This window comes from Cydia fagiglandana, chromosome 15, assembly GCF_963556715.1.
Source record: "Cydia fagiglandana chromosome 15, ilCydFagi1.1, whole genome shotgun sequence".
NCBI classification, from domain to species: domain Eukaryota; kingdom Metazoa; phylum Arthropoda; class Insecta; order Lepidoptera; family Tortricidae; genus Cydia; species Cydia fagiglandana.
The window spans coordinates 8,772,694-8,795,596 of NC_085946.1; the positions used below are offsets into that span (position 1 = coordinate 8,772,694).

Consider the following 22,903-nt stretch of genomic DNA (forward strand, 5'->3'; position numbering starts at 1 on the left):
AATGAAAAGAAATAAAATATCTGTAATCCTTATAACGCTTTTATTACCTTCATGTTTAAAAAATGTACACCTTATTCAATTGAATTGTAATTAAATTAAAAGACCCTAAGCTCCTAAGCTCAATTACATTTTTTTACAATTTGAGTTCTGCCTTTTGCATTAGTACTGACAATATTATAGTTGTCGTAAACATGGTATAGGTACTAGTAGGAGCTTGGTGCCTTAATGTCCAGTTGCGAAATATTCATGTAAGTACCTACTTATATATTTTGGCGAGTCCGAGTGCAGCAAATATGATAATGAACATTTTTGCAACTGGGCATGCGACAAAAATAGTATGTACTATCTACCTAATTATTTTTAATTAATATTTGTATATTATTTATTATATCTAAACCAGATCAAATGACCGCAAAGGGTCACTTTCCGGTGAAACCCTACTGCAGTCCACAATTGCTACACATAGACTCCTAAGTTTTAAAATTTTCTGTGGTTTTAAATCCATGAGCCGACACGATCCGCATTCCTGTTTTTCGTGCGCTGCAGTAGGTATACTGTAGCGCACGCAAATGGTATACGCTATGGTATAATCTATATAGATTATACTATCTTTAAATCTATAGACTTGATGAAAAACGTCACGTAATAAAATGATATCTCATCTCAACATCATAGTTGAAGATAGCTGAAAAAGGACATCTGTCGGCTTCTTGTGACAACAGCTAAAATACTTTTGTATGTCTTTATGATGATCCTCCTTCTGGTGAAGATTCTTAGTTCTATCTATCCAACTTAGTGACGGATAAATATTTACTATAGTTAATTTACTCGTTTCTTGCGACCAACCCATAGATATGCGAGCGTGGCCAGGTATAGGCAAAGTCCTACTAGAGTTAGGTACTTTATTTTTCAAACACCTACTAGTATTTGACATCAGAAACAGGTTTAGATTCAAATTATAGGAAAAAAAATCAAATATCACATAAATAACGTTGACCTATATGCAAAATATAAAACTAACACAGCTAATCATCAGACATAACATAGTAAAAGAAATAAAATAAATGAAATATGAAATATTCCATTTAAATAATTGCGCTGCGCTGGAGTCAAACTTAAGCATAGCAAAGTACATAGAAGAAAAGATAAATAAAAAAGTGTTTGGCAATTATCTTACGTACTTATCAATAATGCTACGCAACAAATTTGCGACTTTCGTTATAAAATAACATTTTTATTTGTTATCCGAAATAACTGCCTAGGCATATACTGAAAACTTCAAACAAGTTCTCTGAACTGGTTTTACACCTTAATCAAGATTCAATGGTAACACTAAACTATGACTTAATTTCTTCTAACTCTCTCAATGTACTTAGTTTGAGTGAGCGCACTAGAACCCATAGTAGGATCTGTCATGCGATTCCAGTCCGTCTGTCCTACCACAAATCCGATGGCACGCATCTTCTCTTGCTGTCTGCTCTCTTCTATGTCCGCCCAGCGTACCTGTTTTAATTACAATATGATAAAAAATCGCGACGATTTCTTGAACTAAATAACAAAAAAACTCACCTGTGTGTTTGTAAACTTTTGGTAATTGTCAACTCTGACAAAACGAAATAAAAAGTAGACGTTAGGGACTGTTGTCCAATTCGTAAAATAATCGATATCGAACGCAAAACCACGGTAAAATGTTTATTAACTTATTTATTTTGCTGTGCAACAGCAAATATACGTGAGAATCGCGGATTGTAATTTAATATATGTGGCGTTCAAAAGACTTTTCAATGTCTAAAAACATGTTTTAATGAGCATAATTCGTAGTGTTATTGTGCGCGATTGTAATATCACGAACACAAATAACAAATGCGGCGATAATATAAGTATCAAATTGTTGGGTACTATAATAAAATCGTTGTACTGAAATATCATTGGCTGACAGGGTAAACTTACCGTTTTCTTCCCTGGCTTAGCTGTGGTTGGTTTCCAGTCGTCTAGCTGTAGGTAGTCCTCCATTGAGACGTGCGAGGGCCGGAGCGGCTTGCTGGTGCCGTCGAGTCGAGCTGTAACAACGTACCCGAATATTCAGCACGAGCGAAATACATGTTGATCATTGGAAAGTGTTTAAAGGGGGATTTCAGCTTAAATTAATACCCAAAACATTTCAATTCAAACGTCATTAGAACGCACTTGTATTATAATGATGACAAAAGAACATCATTACATAAGTGTTTTAATTCAATGTGTTTGACGTAGCGCGTCATATAACTTAAAACAATTTCGCCACCAGATTTGTCGCAACAATTTACATATTTGTATAAATTTTCCATTACAATTTTGTCATTTCTAAATTTTGTGATATGCCTAGTTGTACGAAATACATATTTGTAACTTGTCACTTGTAAATTATAATTGTAAGTTTCATGATATAGGCCGCACATGATAAACGGGAAACGGAAAATTTCTCGTACAGCAGACTTGCAAAGTCGTAACAAGAATGAAAGAGAACAAGATGAAATTAGTCTAGCAAATGAGCGGTTTAACTTTTGCAAGTGCAAGGCAAGACGTAAGTATATGTACAGAGCAGTAAAACCAAGATCAAAGAATCTTCATTTTTATCACTCGATAAACATGCGATAAAGATGAAGCTGTCATAGACCTCATATCCAGAACCTCAAGTCTCAGTGCTGCCATCACATAACTCCAAAGTACACTCGTTATTTTTTTATTAGTTATTGTTACCGAATATAGTTTAACCATTACACAAATAAACTCACAATAAACAGCTAGGACACCAATCATCCTGTAGAATAAATACCTTAAAACTATAAACTTAAGAAAAATAATAATAGGCGGACTAATAACCTACCTAGTTGCGCCGCGTCATCCATTTTCTCCCACTTCGAAGTAAAAGAGCTTTCAACCTGTGACGGGCAGTGGATACCTTTACACGAGTCTTAATAAAAGCTGGAATAAAATTTATTAGCCCTAGCCTATTCCACACAACTAAATGATATGAAAAACAATGATCAAATTCAGTCGAATTAGAACGATACGGTGCCAAATAATCTCCATCCTTGTATTGAAGTAGATATAAGAATCATTATGTCAACAATCTGCAGAAGTCTGAACTTAAACAAAAGTTTTTTTTTGCGCCTGACTGTGAGCTTGCTTTACATAGTTAGAAATCATGTTATTATTCTACTGTCAGTCAAATGTATCGTCATCACGAGGGGCATTCGAGAATTGCGAGTGTCAAAAATCAAGAAACGTGTATATGATTTTAATGAGGGCTATCGTTTTTTTTTTCTCACCAAATCGCCACTGCTGAACAAGTTCCGTCAATGTACGGAATATGAAGCTTTTCCCGTTAGACCTTTAATCTAGTATTAACCTTTAATTCTAGTACAAACGCGCGATAGCCCTCATTGTGCTGTGAATTACCAGATAAATATCAATATTCCTTGCAAAAAACGTTATAGCCACAAGTCGGCATACCGACGGAGCTCAGCGGAGCCCTCACCTCAGGTTCCTGCGCGTCCTCCATTATGATATCGTCATCCACGTCCTCCATGTGCACCTCAGTAATGGCACCGCTTTGTAACAGCGTCGTCGCGTCCAGCTGAATGTGATGGTCCGGGGTCGGGAAGAACCGAGTGGTTATCACTTGAATATCACCCAACGTTCGACCGTGGATGTTCCTCTTGAAACATATCTGGGAATCCAGCTCCATTGTACAAATGTACACCTAAAATTACAAATATAAATTAGATACATGCTTCTAAAGAGAACGCTTCTAATAACTATAAATTTTACTGACCTGGAAGCCTTGTTGTCTAGCGTAGTTCCAAATATCAGCATAACTTCTCAGTGTGTCATTCACTGCGTCGTATATCAAAAAGTTAAAGTAGCCGTCAGTCAATGACCTTTTAAATGCTCTTTTCAGAGAGTTCAAATAAGTTTCTTCTGATTTTGCTTCGTATTCATATTTTAAAGACGGTTTCTTAACCTGAAAATAAATATTTACAACCATTTAATTATTGGATACCGTCAAAATAAGAGGTTTGGTTTTGATTTGACATTGGCTAAGCCAGAACAGGCAGAATAGGCCATAGGATCTTTTTTTAAATCTTAACCTTCTGAATGAAATCTTCTGAAAATAGTTTACATCTTATGATTATGAAATTATTTCGAAGATAAATGTTGGTCAAATAATAATTAAATAACACCTGGAACGTATTTATTACTACATTGTAACTTACAATTTTACCAGTAGTGGGATCTTTTTCTTCTATTTCCCCTTCCTGCATGAAATAGTCGTCAATGGACATGATTCGAGCTGTCCCACCGTGTTCCGCCTCGCGGTCTCTTATTAATTTTGCTAAATACGATTTGCCACTGCCAGGGGGACCTAAAAAATTAAATTAAAAACTTGGCTCATCCTTGTTATTTCCAATGATAGATAGAGGAAAAATTATGAACTTTTAGAAACACATATTTCTGGAAAATCTTTAATATTTTTATCTTTATCTTACCTCGTAAAATAATAACTATTTTTTCTGGCCTCATTTCACGACCTGGGGGTTCTAAAATATCGTCAATCATTACAACATGCTTGGGAGTTCCATTTTTCTTCTCCACTTCTTTCGATTTCTTTGACGAAGTCTCGCTTATATTACTTTCTTTGCTGCGGCCTCTTTTACGGGAGTCAAGTTCACGGCTCCTACTGCGATTTCTACTGTCATGGCGGTTGTCATCTCTACGTATATCTCTTTGTCTATCTCTGTGTAAATCTTCTCTATCTCGATCACGTTCCCGCCCTCTATCTCTACTAAAATCTTCGCGTCTAGGTAACCTGTCGCGATCATCGCGTCTTCTTTCGTCGTATCTTTCTTCGGGCCTTCGTCTATCAATTCTATCATCATATTCATCCCTAGGAGGACCCCTGACGTCCCTGTAGTCATCTCTTAATTCCCTACGGTCATGTCGTATTTCTTCTCTAGGGTATCGTCGTTCGAAATCCCTTGGTGAATAATCCCTTGAGTTATCTTCAGCGGCAAAACGACTTTCCATGTAATCACCTGGACCGAAACGGTTTTCTCTATACACATCTTCCGGCTCGTTTCTTCTGGGTTTCCTTTGGAATAATTCATCTGCCTCTTTTTCAAAATCTCTTTTCTTAATGTGATCGTCCTTTGATTTGTGATTGTAGTCAAACATATGGACGGGCTCAATAAATTCACGACCTAAAAATGAAAAATATAATTAGGAATAAGTACAAAAAAAATATGCTTTCGTGGGCTACTTTTAAGGCTAATGTTCCATTCAAAACTGTACTACCTACGAACAACTAGAACATCTGATTTTGTGTCTGTAGTGCATTTTGATTTGTTTGCTTATATTTAACATTTGGTATTAGATAGTATACTGTTTCAGTTTTGTAGTCATACAGGTTCGAGCACCAAGATAGTATTGCAATAGGATCATTCGCTAGCCTCATGTTACATGGATTCAATAAATGGAGAACAAATTGTATGTGAAAGGTAAATAAATATCCTAGGTAACTTTTGCAGGGTGTCCATAGAACTTTGTTCCCACCAGCATTATTGCTGTAAGACTATTATATTAACCTTTTGAACGCCAAACGGCGCATCTATTTGCCGTGCCACTGACGCCACGGGGGTAAAATTTAGTTTTGTGAATATTAATGCCAACCTAAAAGTGGGGTGTTTTTCAGTAGGTTTTCATCAAAAAACTATCGACGTCAAATGCCGTCTTTGGCGTCGTTGCCTCGATTTTGCGTTGACGTCAATTGCCATCTGTGGCGTTCAAAAGGTTAAAAATGTATCCTTACAGATGGCTCTACAGGTATTACATGGCTCTGGTGGCAAGTATTACTCTTCAGCCAAGGTTAAAAATACCAGGCAATTGCAAAAGCTGTAGTAATCTACAATACCGACATGCATACTAATATTTTCATTGGCTACTTTTTTTATCCCAACCAACCCTTAACTTAATTAATGCCTTTTGTAATAGTATTTTAAAACTTATTCCATAATGGAGACAAATTACGATATTTAAGAGTTTCACTCGTATTTCATGAAATCAGGTGCTGCGTTTGGTTGAGTGGTCCTATCGTAAGACCATAATAGTAATGATATAAAATGTACGTACTGGCAATAGATTATTTTATTACTGCATTCCCATATAAATATCTCAAAGATGGAGGGCGTAAATGGAAACTGATATTCATGAATACTTGAAAATCCCTTTTCAGATTAATCAACATGGCTTAAATCCCAAAAGCAACAGCAATAACATCTTTCATTCTATCAATAACTTTCCCAATCTTTCTTCTACCAAGACAATCAAATAAAACTAAAGTGAAGAAACGAAAAATGTCACAGGATTTAATTACCTTTCAATCTTAGAGGTTTGTGTTCATATTCAACAATGACAGATGGAGTAAATAATGGTTCTTCAGTCCACTTCGGGCGAGCCGGCTGTGGAGGCGGCGGAGGCGGCGCGGTTTGGTTATTCATTGCCTGATTATTCATGCTGCCATGCATTCCTCCGTTATCATGAGGCCCCCTTGAATAATCATTCTGTTCATCATAACCAGGCACACCTGCCATGAGGGGCCTTGGTGGCGGCATATTACTCATATTAGGTCTCATAAGCGGTGGCGGCATATTACTCATATTAGGTCTCATATTGTCAGGAGCTCCCCGCGGAGGCGGAGGTCTTCTATTGAAATTATCATTTTGATAGCCTTGACCCCCTTGCATAAGTGGTTGGGGATTGTTTTGCATGTTAGGCATGTTAGGCATGTTAGGTCTCATAGGTGGTCTTTGTTGCATGTTTTGACCTTGCATATTCCTATCATTGTATGGATCCATTGACATATTTTCTCTGTCATTCCTTCTTTGAGGTGGATACGGCTGATCTTGCCGAGATTGATCACCATAGCCAGGACCTTGACGATTGTAGTACATATTCGGGGGAGCATTACTAAATTGTTGATTAGGTGTAGCTTGATTTCTGTCCCACTGATTATTTGGAGGAGCACTCATATTGTTATTATATGGGGCATTTTGAGAAGCATTTGGTGGAGCATTGGAGTTAAATGGTGCATTTGGTGGAGCATTGGAGTTAAATGGTGCATGTGGTGGAGCATTGGAGTTAAATGGTGCATTTGGGGGAGCATTGGAGTTATTCATATTATTGTATGGTGCACTTTGGGCACTAGCTCCTTGCTTATTGACAATAGGAGGTGCAACTTGATCCCGAACCATTGAAAGGATATTCATGATTTTCTCATCTCCAAGTATGTTGTTTATGCCCTTAGAAATGTTAGTAAGGTCTGGCGGCTGGGTGGGTTTTGGTTTGTCATCAGTTATATCAATAACCTCAGGTTGTTGTGGTTGACCCTCTTTGTCTTCGGGTACTAAATCCAACCCTGGAATGCCTTTAGCGGATCCAGCTCCAGGTAAAAAGTTTGTATTCGTAACAGGGGCAGGGGAGTAATTACCCTCATCCATATCCTGACTCTCATATGTATCCTGAGCGTCATAGGACTCAAATCTGTCTTGTGGGTCCACACCTTGATTATTGTTCCTGTTATAACCTTGTTGCATATTGTTATATTGTGCATATTGAGAATTACCTTGGAAATTTTGGGGAGGATTGTTTTTAAAGTTTTGAGTTGACATTTGATTATTATTTGGTCTGTAATTATGTTGTTCCTGGTGTTTATAATGGTTGCTTGGCTGGGCGAAATTTGACGAGCTATTGCTGCTTTGGGACTGCATATTTGGGTTACGACTGGCATTCATAGTTTGTTGAGGAGGGGGAGCTGGGGATGGATTACCTGTTGGAGCACTGCCTGCAGCAGGAGCAGTCTGGCCCAGCAGTCGTGCCCTCTTCTGTTTCATCACCTGCCGACGCTCTAACAACTGTGCCCTGCAAGTTTCAAATTTTTGCTCATACTCATGATAAGCCTGTTTGTCCGGATGGTTCACATTTTCCCTTTTCCATTTTTGGATTTCTTCTTCCCACTTTTCAAACTGAATATCGAAGAGTCTTTCTTCCTCTGCTAGTTTCTTTAAGGCCTCCACATTGGCGGGCAAGGAAGCTTCTGGCCGGTTTTCGTTTCCATGCTGCCAATTTTTTTGGGTGTTACCTGTAGGAATGCTAATATTATTAGAACTCCCTGTATGTTGAATTGGCTGTGATCCAGGGGCTGGTACTGGGTTGGGTTGTCCAAATAGCGGCTGGTTGTTCTCATGTGGTGGAGGTGGTGGAGGCTTCTCTGGTGGAGGTGGTGCTGGAGGAGGGGCAGTATTTGAAGCTGGGAGGGGTGGCACCATCCCCCCCATTGCCTGCATGGACTGCATTTGCTGTGCATACTGAAAATACATTAATAATGGTATTAGCTAAATCCTTTGCCAAAGAGCAAGCAGACAAAGAATACAAAAGATGGGAGATAATAGAGGGATAATGTGCAAAGCTGTTCTTTGTTCTGTACATAAAGCCTATTTTATTTATTTTTATTATTATCAAAATCATACTGTGAAGAGTATGGCAATGGAAAGCAGTCACAATGTGCAACTTGGTAAGAATATGAATGTTTTCATTTCATAATAATTGCCATTTATCAATTGACCATAATTATGACCCAAAATTAGTGACAAACAAAGAATTACCTATCAAGACATACCCTTTACCTATAAAGAAGTACTCTTCGCAATGTGATATTTTAACAATGACAATATATGAATCCGAAAATCTGTTATGGCATTCCTTAATATTAAATGTCTGATGTCTGCCTGTTAGCAAGGATTCAAGAAATTCTAAGCTGTTTAGTTATAAAATAATATTGGTTTAGGAGCACTAAAATTAAAAATTAGATCTAAAACAACGACATGGACCTACTAAGCCTAGATGTAAAGTAATACGTCCAAAATAAAATACAGGAAATATAAATAAGAACTAGCAAAGAAGCACTTAATAGGATTATCAATGTTATACCTTTTCGCCATACTGGCTTTGCCATTGCGAATACTGTTGTTGCCACTGGGTCCATTGCTGCCAATTCTGTTGCTGCATAACAGCCCATTGCTCAGGTGTGTAGGATCCCATGTTTAAATCAGGCGTCATTTGGTTCATTTGTGGAACGCCTGTGTTCCATTGACCCGGCATTTGCCAAGCCATGTTGAACAACTACTGCTTTATAGTAAGAATATTTAATATTAAAAACGTTAGCAAATTAATGATGACAAGTCATAAAACTTCTAAAATCGCACATTTTTCAGTGTGATAGCTGATCGCGTATGACAGTACAATACAATTTACTGTAACGTCAGTCACTCGGCGGCCATTTTGATCATATCGGTATTTCGCTGAGGCATGTGGTACACTAGTGTTGGGACTTATATTCGAAATATACAATCGATAAAATGTGATAAGTATTATAACACGTATCCTTCAGATGGCCCCATGACTCCTATGTTTAAAGATAAAATAAATTTTAATAAAATCACCCCACTCACATGCTTGATATTTTTCAGTGACCTCTATTATTATAATAAAATAAGGGTGACAGCTGGTAGCTTTACCAAAAGCATAGGTATTTCCTAAACATAACGGTAAACGGTATATGCTCATCATCATAGGTCTTTGCATTTATTACAGACGATTTATGGTGTAAGTGTAAGACATTACACCGCCTGGGACGGAGTTAAGAAAACGCAGTGATGCCTAATAGCACCTGCATTACCCTCTCGGCTTCACTGTCTTATCCCACAGGAAAGACGAGCCAATACGTGTGGTGACAGGTCGGCTGCAGGAATCTGCCGCTTATTTCAAGTTGGACACTACTCGCCCCATTTCGAGTTTTATTTTAGAGTATCCTTCTCCTAGATAGATTGCAAACCAATGCTAAGAGGGCCATTTAGAGTCAGACCAAGAATAGTCTGCAGCGGATTTGATAGCCCACGCAGTGAAAGTGTTATTTTAAACGTCAAACTTCTATGAAATAATGACATATAAATGACACTTGCACTGCGTGGGCTATCAAACCAATATCAAATCCACTGCAGACTTTTTTGGTCCGACCCTATCTAGGTTAGGTTAGGTTTGGTTATAGGGATATAACGAAATAGCTTCTTGCTTCGTTTGTGGACTTAGTCGCCTCGTACGACAGCCTCATCCTATGTGAGGGTTGGTGCTATTCTAAAGTCGGCTACCACACGGCCACAACTACAAAAACATTATATATAGATGGTATTAATGCAAAAGTAAGCACAAAATATTATGAAATCAAAACAAGAATGCGTAAAATAACTATTTAAAATGAGAATCGGATCAAGCTAAAACGCTTCACATACCTTACTTAATTCAGTAATTGACGAAAGGGACGCAACGATACATAGAAGTCATCTCGTATAGCTGCGTCCTTGTCATTAGTTACTGATTTAAGTAAGGATATGAAGCACTTAACTCTGCATGCCATTACAATGACAAAGTGTGGCAATGTTATCATTAAGGAAATGTTTTTTCATAAAAATATGTTGTTTATAATAACAATATCTGGGAGAGCGAGCTTTGCTCGAAAAACATACAAATACTCAAAAATGCGCGCTTTTCCAGGTATAAAACCTAGCTAGATTGATTTTTCGACCCCGAAAACCCCTATATAGCAAATTTCATCGAAATCGTTAGAGCCGTTTCCGAGATCCCCAAAATATATATAAATAAACAAGAATTGCTCGTTAGTCAAGATATTACATTCCCTCACTTTGTTCTATTCAAGTCGTTGCAAAGTTAGCTTATGCCGGGGCCACACAAACGGGGATTATCGTGATTATTGACACGGCCACACTGGGATAATCATGATCATCAACGGCCTTTCCCGTTAGTGTGGCCCCGGCATTAGAAGGACATTTTTTGGTTTTTGTAAACTTGGCCACTTGCTACATTAAAGTAATACTAGTTTACAATACATAATAGTTATTTACGATACAAGTGCGAAAACTAGGATATTTAAAACACGACCGACGGGATAGCGTTTACGGGACGGGACGGGACGGGGGGGGACGGGGGGGGTAGCGGGACGGTTTAGCGGGTTAGCGGGTTAGCGTTATGTATTTACGTATTTGTATATTATATATATCGTTGTCTGAGTACCCACAACACAAGCCTTCTTGAGCTTACTGTGGGACTTTGTCAATTTGTGTAAGAATGTCCTATAATATTTATTTTATTTATTTATTTATTTAAATCGTACATCGTACGTGTATCGTACATCGTTTTACAGTACATATGGCCCTTTAAATTTTCGACGTAGTTACGTAATGTGCTTATTATAGCACAGGGCGTCGTATCATAGATAATAAAGCACCAGATGTACTGTAAAAAAATTTAACGCATAACGTTAATGAATGTACCTAAGTTATGAATAATAAGGTTTAATTTCGTATGAAAAGGGCGGAGTAGCCATTAACAGGCGTTCCCGTCTATCGAAAATAGGCGGCCAATGGTCATACACATTGTATGGACTGACGTTTATCTGACAGGGCTATTTTTATTTATCCTCTAAGGTCGTCCACGGCAATAACACGACTAAGCAGGGGACCCAAATATATGAGAAATATATTAGGTTTCCTATTGCTAGGGGAGAGGCCTTTGCCCAGCAGTGGGACACTCAAAGAGGCTATTTAAAAAAAAAATGCTATGTATGTCCCGTATGGTCCTTTCCAACCTTGGTTCGTGTTTGTCGACAAATGCATGTACTTTGGTCACGAACGGTTTAGCGAACGTCAAAAATCGTTCGTTGGTGTTCGCCGGCGATCCGAAGCGTGGCGGTAATACCACGTAAAACCGAACCAAACCAACAAAACCGAACGAAAGATATTCAATATTTGCCTCCGCTCCTTAGCGTTCGAGGTACATCCGCATTGACGCGGATCCATTCCATCCATATGGCCGGTGTAGACTTGGTGTAGACGGCCGCCCAAACCCATGAACAAATGCTGAGTTTTATAAATAAAAAAATTCTCGCTTTCGTTTGATTTTTCATTTCCTTGATAGCTCGTAGCATAAATAATGATTTCGTCGTCCATGCGAATTTAAGCCGGAATGGTCGCCAATGATTGATTGCCATCCTTCAATTCCAAAGCCACTTGCCGCCTAAACCGTTTGCTAAGCCGTTTTGTCGCCTTAATGGTGTTTAGTTTTTAAGTTTATTAAAATGCACATTTATGTTAGTCTGTAAGGTATTTGTTATATGGGCCTTGTTGCCTGATTTACAATGTTTAAAAAAAGCCGCATTGTATCATAAATCACATGTGTTTTGTTGCAAGGTGAGTACAGGAGTAGAGGCCTTAGGAAGGAACATAAATGCAAAGAGTAGTATAATATATAGGACCATAAATGTTTGAGATTAAGACCCGTCCAGACGGGATGATCAAATTGACAATTTGATCAGAAGAAAAATTAGTGTCAGTCTCAATTCGCATCTCTCACGTACACAATTTCATAGGAATCGGTGAGCCAATGTCGTTCATTTTCATTTTTGCATCCACACCACTGATTTAATTGACAAATTTAATGAGTTTGTGCGAAAAATTGTTCCGCCTGGAATGGCTTTTATATGCAGACAGTCGCTTTTATTTTACGATGTCGATGATAAAGGAATATTGACAATATTGTGGATGATATCGAGTACGTGTCATTGCAGTGAATAACCACGATAAAGTATAAAAGCACCCAAGAAATATAATAGATATATTTTTTATTATATTTTTATGAATTACTGTGCTAAAATAGAAATTATAGACTTTGTTATAGACTTACAAAGTTAGAACATTTTCTATGTATCGATAATTCGAACTCGATGAACGCACGTCACTACTTAGACGCCATTTTTGCGTAGGATCTGTTGTTACGCTGTTGACTATCTTACGAAATATATCGTAATTTTATTAATGCGACACATTTCGTGCATTAAATTTTATTCTTAATGAATAACTAAAACACAAGTATTGTGTGATCATATACAGTGCGTGGCTCAGTTGCCTTATCGTCGATATATCGTGTGCGCGGGAAATCTGTCTGGATCCAATGCCTCTGCCTACTACCAAACACATCTAATATTTATGTTGTTTATCCACAAGATCTGCGTGAAAAATGATTTCGCAGAGAGTTCGTGATATGCGGAAAGGAAGGATGGCTAAAATGTCAAAAACTGTGGAACGTCTTTATAAAGAAGGAAAGTGTCGTGATTGTTCTGTAGTGGTAACTCGGATGGACTTTGCCAAGATTTTGGGCAAATTCACGAAGGTTAAAATTCAATACGAAAGTAGTACAACACCAAAAACGAAAAAAGACAGTGTACCTACTGTAAATACTTCTGCAAAATTGAGAAAGAGTGAAAATGGGATGGTGCATATTAATAGGAAGGCATATAACCAGCATCCTATCAACGAGTCAGCCAACTCTAAAAAGCCAAGGAATACAAAGCAAACATCACCTGTTACATCGCCTCGTCAGGCTAGCAATATATTGAAAGAAAACAACAGGTTAAAAAAAGGGCCCATTGTAAAAGATAAGAATTCCAATTACAATCAACAGAAAGTCAACTCTAACCTAAAAAGTTACGGCATTATTTTCATTAACCCTAATGTAAATAACAACAATGACGTTAAAAGTAAAACAAATTTATCAGAACTACTGCCTGACATTAATAAAAGTATACTACCAAATGATGAATGGGTAATAGATTACTTTCCAAAAAGTGAGGAACCTAAAGAAGATAAAGTGTACGACCGAATTGCAGCCGAGTTAGAGGACCTTATGTATAATGAGAAAGCATCAAGTTTAGTTGACAAACCTGATACTGAAAATAAGGTGGATGACTTTCCCTCTATTATGGATATCTTGAATGATAGTACACCTAATAGTTCTAAGCCCAATGACCAAAGTAACACATTTAAGCCTAATTTAGAGTCTAGCGATGTAGAAGCAATGTTGCTCGGTAAAACCAGCACAGAGACAAGTCAACCGGAAACACTGCCTATGGATGTGGACAACACAGATATGGCCAATTTGATTGGAGAAGTAGGAGTAGATGCCATGCCGGACACAGTCAAGAATCAACCGACTGACCATAAGCAAGGAGAATCTAGTGAGAAGGAGGTCATCTCCCAATTAAGTAACCCATCTATCATTGATGAGACTTTACAAAAAGGTATTGAAGAACAACTGATATTTGATAATGCAACAAAAGACACTGAAGAAACATCGGAAAATAAAGAAAGCGATGACAGTAAAGTCACTACAATGGACACAGATGTTGTGGCCGATGATAAAGCCAAATCTGCCAGTGTTTCTGTTGTACCTAAGACTGAAGTTGTAACCCATGTAATATTCAAACAGACTATTGATGGCAAGTGTTACCGGTGTGTAACATGTCCTAAAAACTTAAAATATAGCATTGAACTTAACGGTAAAGCTGTTGAGTTCATAGGAGCACCCAAGTTCATTTCCAGTTTAGAAGACCTACAAGTTTTGTTACAAATTGTGAATGAAAGCCACTTGGAGAGTCTCTATGTACTTCATTAAATAATTATTTGCTGAAACTTCATTTCTTTTCGTCTCTGTTTGAATGAATTAAGAGGATAAATTATTTTCCAATTTTGCCTATAAATTACTAAGACAAATTTGGATGCATATAATTTAATTTTTTGTGTTTTAGTTGTATCTTTGCATTATAATATATCAATACAGTATATACAAGCACTCACACTAGCTATGTAACATATTTTATTTACCTTTATAAGGGTAAATCATTCTTCTGTAATTTTATTGCCTTTGCTGACTATGTGTATAGTTTTAGATCTCTTACTGAAAATTGACTTAGAAATGCAATTGTTATGCTTATTCATACACATTATTATTGTTAGACACTGAGGATGGTTTATATATTAAATCAATAATTATGAATCATGTTTCAATTTGCACATAGCAATATGAAAATGGTTTTCGGTGATTCCTTAGCTTTTGTAATGTTAAAAATAATTATAGTAGATATCTAAGATACCTTTAAGATTGTCATAGATTAATGTCTTAGAATTTTAATATAACTGAAAGGACATGTCTCAGAGATAATGGATTAAATTTCTGTTATAGCCTTGGAAGGTATGTTCATATTAAATATAAAGAACCTGGATGGTTAAAGTTTGTAACAAATAGTTTTATTTAAATCTTATTCTATAAGTAAATATCACAACTTTATAAAATCATATTTGTTGGTGAAAGCATCAATATTGGATGGGTAGCTCGTCTGAGTGCCTTCCTTTGTGACTGAAATGGTAGCTACTTCACACGCTGCTCCAATGATCTGATGGAGGGGCAGATCCTTATGTTTCACTAGGAAATTTGCTAAAGCTCCAACAAATGCATCTCCAGCACCCTGCAAAAAACAATAATTACATAAAATTTTAAGTACTCACCAAGTAATATATTTTTAATGAAACAAATATGTATAGATGGATTTTAAACTAAGTAACCAAGTTCTTCTGCAAACCCGATGGCCCTAATGAGGGATAACGGGAATGCATCATCAACCAAGTAATGAAACACTCCTTACTGTGGTGTCCACTGGTTTAACTGATCTGCAGAAGACATGAATTGGTTGGGGATCAGCCTTGGTAGCATACACGGCTCCTTTTTCACCTAATGTAATAACTACTGTCTCGCATCCTGAGTTCAGTAATTTTGCCAGCACCTGTTTTGTATTCCTGTAAACAAAACTGTAAAAGTCTACATACCACTTTAAAGAGTAAAACGAGCTATTATAATAATTCTCATATGTATATCTAAAATAACTTACAATGTAGTAACTTCCATATTGGTAATTAAAGCAGCCTCAGACTCGTTTACACAAAGTATAGTACAGTATTGTAGAATTTGCTGAATGTCTGACCTGGCAGGAGCTGCATTCAGAAGTTTTACCTAAAAATTCACATTACAAATCAGCTGTAGTAATCAGTAAACATTAATTTTATAACAAATCTAATTGTACAATAACTTACTCCTTTATTTAACTTAAATGCTTCCAAAGTAGTTTCCAATGGAGTCTCTAGTTGGCCAATTAAAACATCTGCATGTGTTATTAGTTCTGCAGATGATTGCACATCAGATTTACTCAAAAAGTTATTAGCACCGGCAACAATAACTATTTGGTTTTCACCACTTTCAGCAACAGATATTTGTGCAATCCCAGTCGTCACATTTGGAGTAGTAAAAAAATGAGACACATTTACTCCTTCTGCTTTTAAATGCTCCTTATACTTCAGTCCCCACTGGTCATCACCTGCCTATAAAAAAAACATAGTTAGCAAGAATAGTTTTAGATCAACAGAAATGAAATAAGTACCTAGTTGAAACATACCCTACCAATCATGTATGTATTCCCTCCGAGTTTTGCGGCTGCTACACATTGATTAGCACCCTTGCCTCCGAAACTAGTTGAAAATTTTGATCCATGAAGAGTTTCGCCGGGCATAGGTAATCTTGGGGCATATCTGGAAGGTTATGCCATGTTACGTAACCAAAGTTCCACAACATAAAATAAAGTAAATATAAAGTATCTAAACAATGGGCGTGAAAGGTAAAACTTACGTTGTAAAATCAACACTGCATGATCCAATGACAACTATGGACGGCGCAGATTTTGAATCGGAATGCATTTTACCAAATATCCTTTTGTGTTAATACATAGGAAAGTTAGATGCAGAATCGTTACTCATACAGAAAGTCACTGTATAATGCTATAATTTACTTCACTAATCAAACTGGCTGATAACAAATCGAGTTAACTGATAAGAAATGATGAGTTGATGACCTTTTGACAGATAAAAACAAAAACAATTATAATGGCGAACACTCACATTGCCATATTTACATAATGGCCTCTCACCATGTTTTGTTTAGCTGTGGCAACATTTATTCAATTGTCACTTGAACAACGACAACACAAGTATAGTTTGTCAAAGGACTGTCTCATTTCAATCAAAGACAGAGAGAATCATAGTATCTTTGTCTTACACTAGTACTAGCACCCAAAAGAAAAGGACGAGTAAAGTTTTCCTGGTTCTTACTGACTGACAAATTGGTTTGACCAACTATAACACTATAACACAATTTGCCAGTCATAAAGAACCAGGAAAATTATACTCACCCCTTTCTTTTGGGTGCTAGTACTAGGTACTAGCGTAAGACAAAGACAGCATGATTCTCTCTGACTGTTTGAAATGAGACAGTCCTGGGAGAGGTTCTGCGAACACCAAAGTTCACAAATTGCAGGAGTCTTTTTTGTTACACCAATTAGGTAGGCCTTAATTGGAGTAAAAGAGAAAGATCCGCCAATCGCCATTTTTGACCTTCGGTGTTCGCGGTAGATCCTCCTCAGGTTCGTGAGTCGCTCTAAAGAAAAAAGGGACAAAGGTATCCCTTGGCACATTTTTTGGTGGTAGGAGTCTTTCGCTGGTGGCCTAGCGGTGAGAGCGTGCGACTTGCAATGGGCCCAGTTTTATAAAGTTACAAGTTACAGGTTACAAGAGTACAGGCTACAGGCACCTGTAATGCACTGTGAACGGCTACAGGTGTTTTATAAATACACATAAATAATTACAGTTGTAAAGAACCACGGTCAATCTCGATTACATGTGAAATCTACAGGTGTGAAGGACATCACTATTTAAAAAAAAACGTGTGTCATAGATACTCGGTTCTCTACTAAATTATGTGTTTTTGTTTGCTGTAAAATATTAATTACTGGAAAAATGGCCAGAAATGAAGGAAAAATCGAGTGGTTGAGAGCGGCGTTCCATGCCAAGGATATACTTTTTGGGCCGTTTTCAGATTCAGATAAAGTTCGATTTAATTAAATATTTACGTAATAAGTAAATAACATGTAAATAAGTAGGTACTCTCTCACATTCTTACATTAAAATGTATCGTTTCGGTAGCGGCTCAAAGATAAATACGGTGTGTATCGAAAATTATGAATAGTACACTTTACCATAATGTGAATGCACTATACTTATACGAGCATAAAGAGACGAATGCTAATAAATCAACGACAAATATCGGCAATAATCCCTTTCCATTTCCTAGTAGATAAAATAAAAAGAATCGTCAATAAAATCAATATCAAACATATTGTCACTTTATTTCCTATTTACTATAAATTTCAGATACATTAACAAAAACTGATAAGGTCAGTGCATGGAAAAGTTTGCATGCCCTGGCACAATCGTTGGCGTTGGTGCTTAACAATAAAGAGTAAAGTTTAAAATCTCTCAGAAAACGAGTCTACAAGTAACTGCTGTTGTGATGTTACAGGACTCAAGACGTATGTAAGTTTTTGTTACAAGTGTACCAATCTACACTTGTAATTTACAATTTTTTTATAAAACGCCTGTTCGATTATGAGTTTAAAACTATAAAACTCCCGTATTTTCGTCTATGGTTGAGCTACAGGCACTTGTACCTGTAACCTGTAAAATTGTAACACAGTACTTTTATAAAACGCAAATTGTAAAAAACGGAGCAAGTGTTGCCAGTAAACGCCTGTAAACTTGTAACTTGTAACTTTATAAAACTGGGCCAGGTCGCGGGTTCAAACCCCGGCTCGTACCAATGAGTTATTCGGAACTTATGTACGAAATATCATTTGATATTTACCAGTCGCTTTTCGGTGAAGGAAAACATCGTGAGGAAACCGGACTAATCCCAATAAGGCCTAGTTTACCCTCTGGGTTGGAAGGTCAGATGGCAGTCGCTTTCGTAAAAATTAGTGCCTACGTCAAATCATGGGATTAGTTGTCAAGCGGACCCCATGCAGGCTCTCATGAGCCTTGGCGAAATGCCGGGATAACGCAAGGAAGAAGAAGAAGAAGGAGTCTTTTTTGGGGGAAGAGTATGTTTTGCGGTTGATCACGATATCATTTCGATTTATCAGCACCAACTCGTTTGAAACCTTGCGTCTCTTTGATCTCTTTCTTACTATACTTACTTCAATTTCGCTCTGTTGTGTTGATAAGGAGTACCGGTTATTCCTTGATGGGTATAACCATCAGAATATATAGTTCGTTTTTTTAGCATTAGAAATTAGATAAACAATCTTGATGTGTCTTTTAATTGAAAAACACATTTTAAAAATAAGTTACGGCAAATATGTAACAATTATGAATCTAATAGCTAATACGATCATTTATATTCTTCTGCTTTCATAAGTAATAGTTATTGATTTTTAAAAAGAGTTTTTCAATTAAAAGACATGCCAGTATCGCATATCTTTATTCAAGTTCTTTCTAATGCTAAAAAAGCGAACTATAGTAAAGAACTTCATGTATATTTTCATTTAATGAACAATACATGCTGATTGATTGTAACAATTTTGGTTTTGTGGGTATTTTATGTCAACTACCCACTGTATCCAAATAATATTCTACAAAGGAGGAAAAGAAAATGACAATAAAGAAGACATCTTATATAATATTCAAATGCTACAATATTTACTAAACAATACCTAATTACATCAAAATACTCTAATTTTTATCACCACTTTCTTGCGCTGACTCTACTTTGGTAGTTGTACCCTGCTCTTCACTTTTGCTCATTTTCTCTGCCATTTCCAAGTATTTTGACTGGCGGTAATCATATTTTGCTGCATCAAGCAGAATATTTTGTATCAGTTGTCTGTTGTTGCCCTGTTTATTCACCAAACTAGGGTATGGATTTCCTCGTAACTCCAAAACTGCTTTTTCCTGATTCCTTACATTCATTGCCCGTGGAGCCTTGTGCATCCTAGTGTAAGATTTATCAAAATTTTCATATCTCGGTACCAGAACTTTGAAAAGTTTATGCACCAGTTCTTTCTCTAAAAGCCAGTAGTCTGCAATTTCCATAGTGGGTTTATGGCAATCGCCATATCTGATAGCGTCAGAAATAAGCTGGAAAATAGAAAGATAGAATTAGTTAGTAGTTAAATATTATAAATTACACCGAAGATTGTGTATCAGTTAGTTAACAATATAACATACTAGCTTTGTAATCTTTTTACCGTCGGTTTATAATTTAACTAGGTAGCATGATTGTTAGCCAACGAGTGTTTACTATTTTACGTTACCGTTATAAAGTGAGGAGAGTAGGTAACTAATAAAACAAAAGAATATGGAACTTGTTTCTTCCTTACCCTTTCTGTATACTGTCTGGCTTCATCTGCTCTATTGAAATTTAACTCGATACGCTCATGTTTTATTAGACCAGTCACAGTTTTACGTAATTTATTCAATCTTCCTTCAGGACCCTGTGGGTTTTTAAGCTTGCGGGGTTGTGGTGGTATTTTTATTCTTAACTTAGAAACTAACTTAGCGACCTCAGCTTGATTCATATTAATTGGAATTTGTGACAAATTATACCTATTTTCCTCTTGTTACGACGGAGAATTCTTAAAATTTATTATCTCTTAATATAAGTTAGGTTATGCTACAGACTCATGTCAAGTGTCATATCACAGCACATTTCATACTTGTTCCGAAACCAGAATATTTTACTAATTATAGTAGTTAAACTGCACGATGGCTTTAAATATCAGACCACCAATATGACAGCCCAAAATGACTCAAAACTAAAAATTAAATGTGTGATACAATTTATTGCATTTGGTGTAGATTTCATGACAAATTTTAATCACATCTGCGCACACGGTGTGTTACGTCCTACTAAATACTAAATAGTGGTATCGGAATGCTACCGGTTTGCATTGCTGTTCAAGCTGTTGTTTAAAACTCTAATAGTGGTAACACACTATCGCACCGCACCAAGGTCATTGTGCGACGCACCCATAAGTAAGAGCGAGAAAGCGATATCTCTTTCTTGCTCTTACTTATCGGTGCGTCGCACAATGACCTTGGTGCGGTGCGATAGTCTGTTACGACTATAAAACAAGAAAGTTGAGAACCTGATTTATTCTGCGATTGAATAAATCCTGTTAGAAGATTCTCAAAAACAATATCCCACCAAAAACATTCTGTAAAAAACTAGCCAAGTCTCGATGGAGCTGCTTGTTTATCTCTAAAAAGTAATGAAATCTAGACAAAGTCGTGCCAAGTCTAAGGTTCCTTACTGCGATTTCTTTATTATTATAGTTAATGTTGTGTGACTTGGCCGTTGAAGGGTACACAAGGGTACAAAACCAGGTGCTCCATGACACCATTGCAATCTGCCATTGCACCAAAAAGAAGTGTTTGTTTCAGGCTCGCCCATACATAAGTATTATTGAAATACGCAGCTTTATCAAGCCTACAATTGACTGGTTATTGAATCAACGTTTTCCAAGTGGCAATTTTCCATCGTCAATGGGTAGCGGTTCTGGCGACAGATTGGTGCAATGGTGTCATGCAGCACCTGGTTTTGTACCCTTGTGTACCCTTCAACGGCCAAGTCACACAACATTAACTATAATAATAAAGAAATCGCAGTAAGGAACCTTAGACTTGGCACGACTTTGTCTAGATTTCATTACTTTTTAGAGATAAACAAGCAGCTCCATCGAGACTTGGCTAGTTTTTTACAGAATGTTTTTGGTGGGATTTCACTTCTTTTTGTAGAAACCCCCTGGCACTGATTAAAATAACCGACTTGGTTTCATATTACATCTCAAAACTTTTTTGTAGTAAAAGCGTTGCGAGACTTGCACCTTTTTACATGTAATGTTTTTGATGGGATCTCATCTCTTTTTGTAGGCAGTCCTTCTTTTCGGGTACTCATACCCATACTATGTATACACATATCATAACTATAGTTCGTTTTTTTTAGCATTAGAAAGAACTTCGCAGAAGCAAGCGTGCAGTTTTTATCAGGCTCGTTAATTGTTAATAATTATTGAATTATCTAATGTAGCATGATCAATACGTATAATTTACTTCAAACTGTTACCGCTAAAAGTGCCAGATTTAGAACCACAAGTGAACTTCTGCGAACTTCTTTCTAATGCTAAAAAAAACGGACTATAAACATATCTTCATTCATACTCACATCGTACATCGTAGTGTACCTTTACTTTACCTACTATTTGTAGGAACTGCAAGAGTAACTTTGTAATATCATATGTTTATATGGGATTACAAACTTACTTATGCAGTTCTTATATCTTTAAAACGTGACTGATATTGCAATATTTTTAGGTTTTCCCTTTATGTGGCCATTAAACCCTAACTCTGTACCAAATTTCAGCTCTCTGAGTTTATGGGAAGTACTAGTTCTATTCTGATGATCATGAGTGAGTTTCATAAATGCGAAACTTTGCTTTCGCTTAACTTCGAAACTAAATGACCTACAGACTTGAAATTTTGGATTTTAAGTATGTGATTATAGCTTACTGGATGACCAAAATTTCTGCGTTCTGGTCTTAGTAGTAGTAGTAGTAGTAGTAATCACTTTATTGTACACAACACAGGTTTACAAAAATAAATTACAGTAATGGAAGTACAAAGGCGAACTTATCCCTATAAGGGATCTCTTCCAGCTAACCTTCCAAAGTCTTATCCAAAGGTTCTCAAATAGGGGCCTGAAAATGCGGCGAAATGGTTCCAGTAAAGGATGGTACGGCAGTGTTTGCTTCGCGGTCGACTTGGCGGGGGCACTGCCGTGCCCCCCGATTTTTAACAGTTTTTACGGTTAAGATAGGTTGTTGATGTTTAATTTTAGTATGTAAATAAATAGTACATTATTGTCGAGGCTCGGAAGTAGCTACTTGCAGGCTGAGGATTCGTTTTAAACGGACGACCTTGGGAGTCCGTTTAATTGAATCCGAAGCCAGCAAGTAGCCTTCCAG

At 36.9% G+C, this 22,903-nt stretch overlaps 4 protein-coding genes and 1 long non-coding RNA gene across 6 annotated transcripts in view; 2 read left to right on the top strand and 3 right to left on the bottom strand.

The window, feature by feature from the left end:
• The window catches only part of LOC134671337 (uncharacterized), a 142,346-nt gene that overhangs the window by 20,237 nt on the left and 99,206 nt on the right, over positions 1 to 22,903 (top strand). The gene's annotated exons all lie outside the window — the stretch shown is intronic.
• LOC134671300 (YLP motif-containing protein 1) lies at positions 27 to 9,365 on the bottom strand. Of its 2 annotated transcripts, XM_063529124.1 has the most exons (9): positions 9,028 to 9,365; positions 6,416 to 8,405; positions 4,533 to 5,243; positions 4,260 to 4,408; positions 3,818 to 4,006; positions 3,521 to 3,745; positions 2,867 to 2,921; positions 1,951 to 2,060; positions 27 to 1,503 (listed from the first exon to the last, which is right to left on the bottom strand). In XM_063529124.1, the coding sequence occupies exons 1-9, from the start codon at positions 9,208 to 9,210 to the stop codon at positions 1,345 to 1,347; spliced, it is 3,771 nt and encodes a 1,256-aa protein (XP_063385194.1). In that variant the 5' UTR covers positions 9,211 to 9,365; the 3' UTR covers positions 27 to 1,344. The 2 variants fall into 2 exon arrangements, with proteins under 2 accessions (XP_063385194.1, XP_063385195.1); XM_063529125.1 differs by lacking the exon at positions 2,867 to 2,921 and having other exon boundaries at positions 1,364 to 1,503.
• LOC134671286 (putative mediator of RNA polymerase II transcription subunit 26) lies at positions 12,909 to 14,636 on the top strand. The gene has a single exon (XM_063529095.1). It carries the CDS (start codon positions 13,186 to 13,188, stop codon positions 14,617 to 14,619), a length of 1,434 nt encoding a protein of 477 aa, XP_063385165.1. The 5' UTR covers positions 12,909 to 13,185; the 3' UTR covers positions 14,620 to 14,636.
• On the bottom strand, positions 15,230 to 16,895 carry LOC134671287 (ribokinase-like). Its single transcript, XM_063529096.1, has 6 exons — positions 16,681 to 16,895; positions 16,451 to 16,583; positions 16,092 to 16,376; positions 15,890 to 16,011; positions 15,647 to 15,797; positions 15,230 to 15,469 (listed from the first exon to the last, which is right to left on the bottom strand). The coding sequence occupies exons 1-6, from the start codon at positions 16,746 to 16,748 to the stop codon at positions 15,281 to 15,283; spliced, it is 948 nt and encodes a 315-aa protein (XP_063385166.1). The 5' UTR covers positions 16,749 to 16,895; the 3' UTR covers positions 15,230 to 15,280.
• Positions 19,561 to 20,564, bottom strand: LOC134671089 (large ribosomal subunit protein bL17m). The gene is made up of 2 exons (XM_063528872.1): positions 20,261 to 20,564; positions 19,561 to 20,018 (listed from the first exon to the last, which is right to left on the bottom strand). Exons 1-2 carry the CDS (start codon positions 20,456 to 20,458, stop codon positions 19,614 to 19,616), a joined length of 603 nt encoding a protein of 200 aa, XP_063384942.1. The 5' UTR covers positions 20,459 to 20,564; the 3' UTR covers positions 19,561 to 19,613.

Excerpts from the sequence above, each read along its gene's own strand:
- LOC134671286 (XM_063529095.1), top strand. The coding sequence starts at position 13,186 with ATGATTTCGCAGAGAGTTCGTGATATGCGGAAAGGAAGGATGGCTAAA.
- LOC134671089 (XM_063528872.1), bottom strand. The coding sequence starts at position 20,458 with ATGAATCAAGCTGAGGTCGCTAAGTTAGTTTCTAAGTTAAGAATAAAA. Across the intron at positions 20,019-20,260 it reads CCAGACAGTATACAGAAAGG|CTTATTTCTGACGCTATCAG; the intron begins GTAAGGAAGAAA and ends TCTATTTTCCAG.
- LOC134671287 (XM_063529096.1), bottom strand. The coding sequence starts at position 16,748 with ATGCATTCCGATTCAAAATCTGCGCCGTCCATAGTTGTCATTGGATCA. Across the intron at positions 16,377-16,450 it reads ATACATACATGATTGGTAGG|GCAGGTGATGACCAGTGGGG; the intron begins GTATGTTTCAAC and ends TTTTTTTTATAG. Across the intron at positions 16,012-16,091 it reads CATTTAAGTTAAATAAAGGA|GTAAAACTTCTGAATGCAGC; the intron begins GTAAGTTATTGT and ends GTGAATTTTTAG.
- LOC134671300 (XM_063529124.1), bottom strand. The coding sequence starts at position 9,210 with ATGGCTTGGCAAATGCCGGGTCAATGGAACACAGGCGTTCCACAAATG. Across the intron at positions 5,244-6,415 it reads CAAACCTCTAAGATTGAAAG|GTCGTGAATTTATTGAGCCC; the intron begins GTAATTAAATCC and ends TTTCATTTTTAG. Across the intron at positions 4,007-4,259 it reads ATCCCACTACTGGTAAAATT|GTTAAGAAACCGTCTTTAAA; the intron begins GTAAGTTACAAT and ends ATTTATTTTCAG.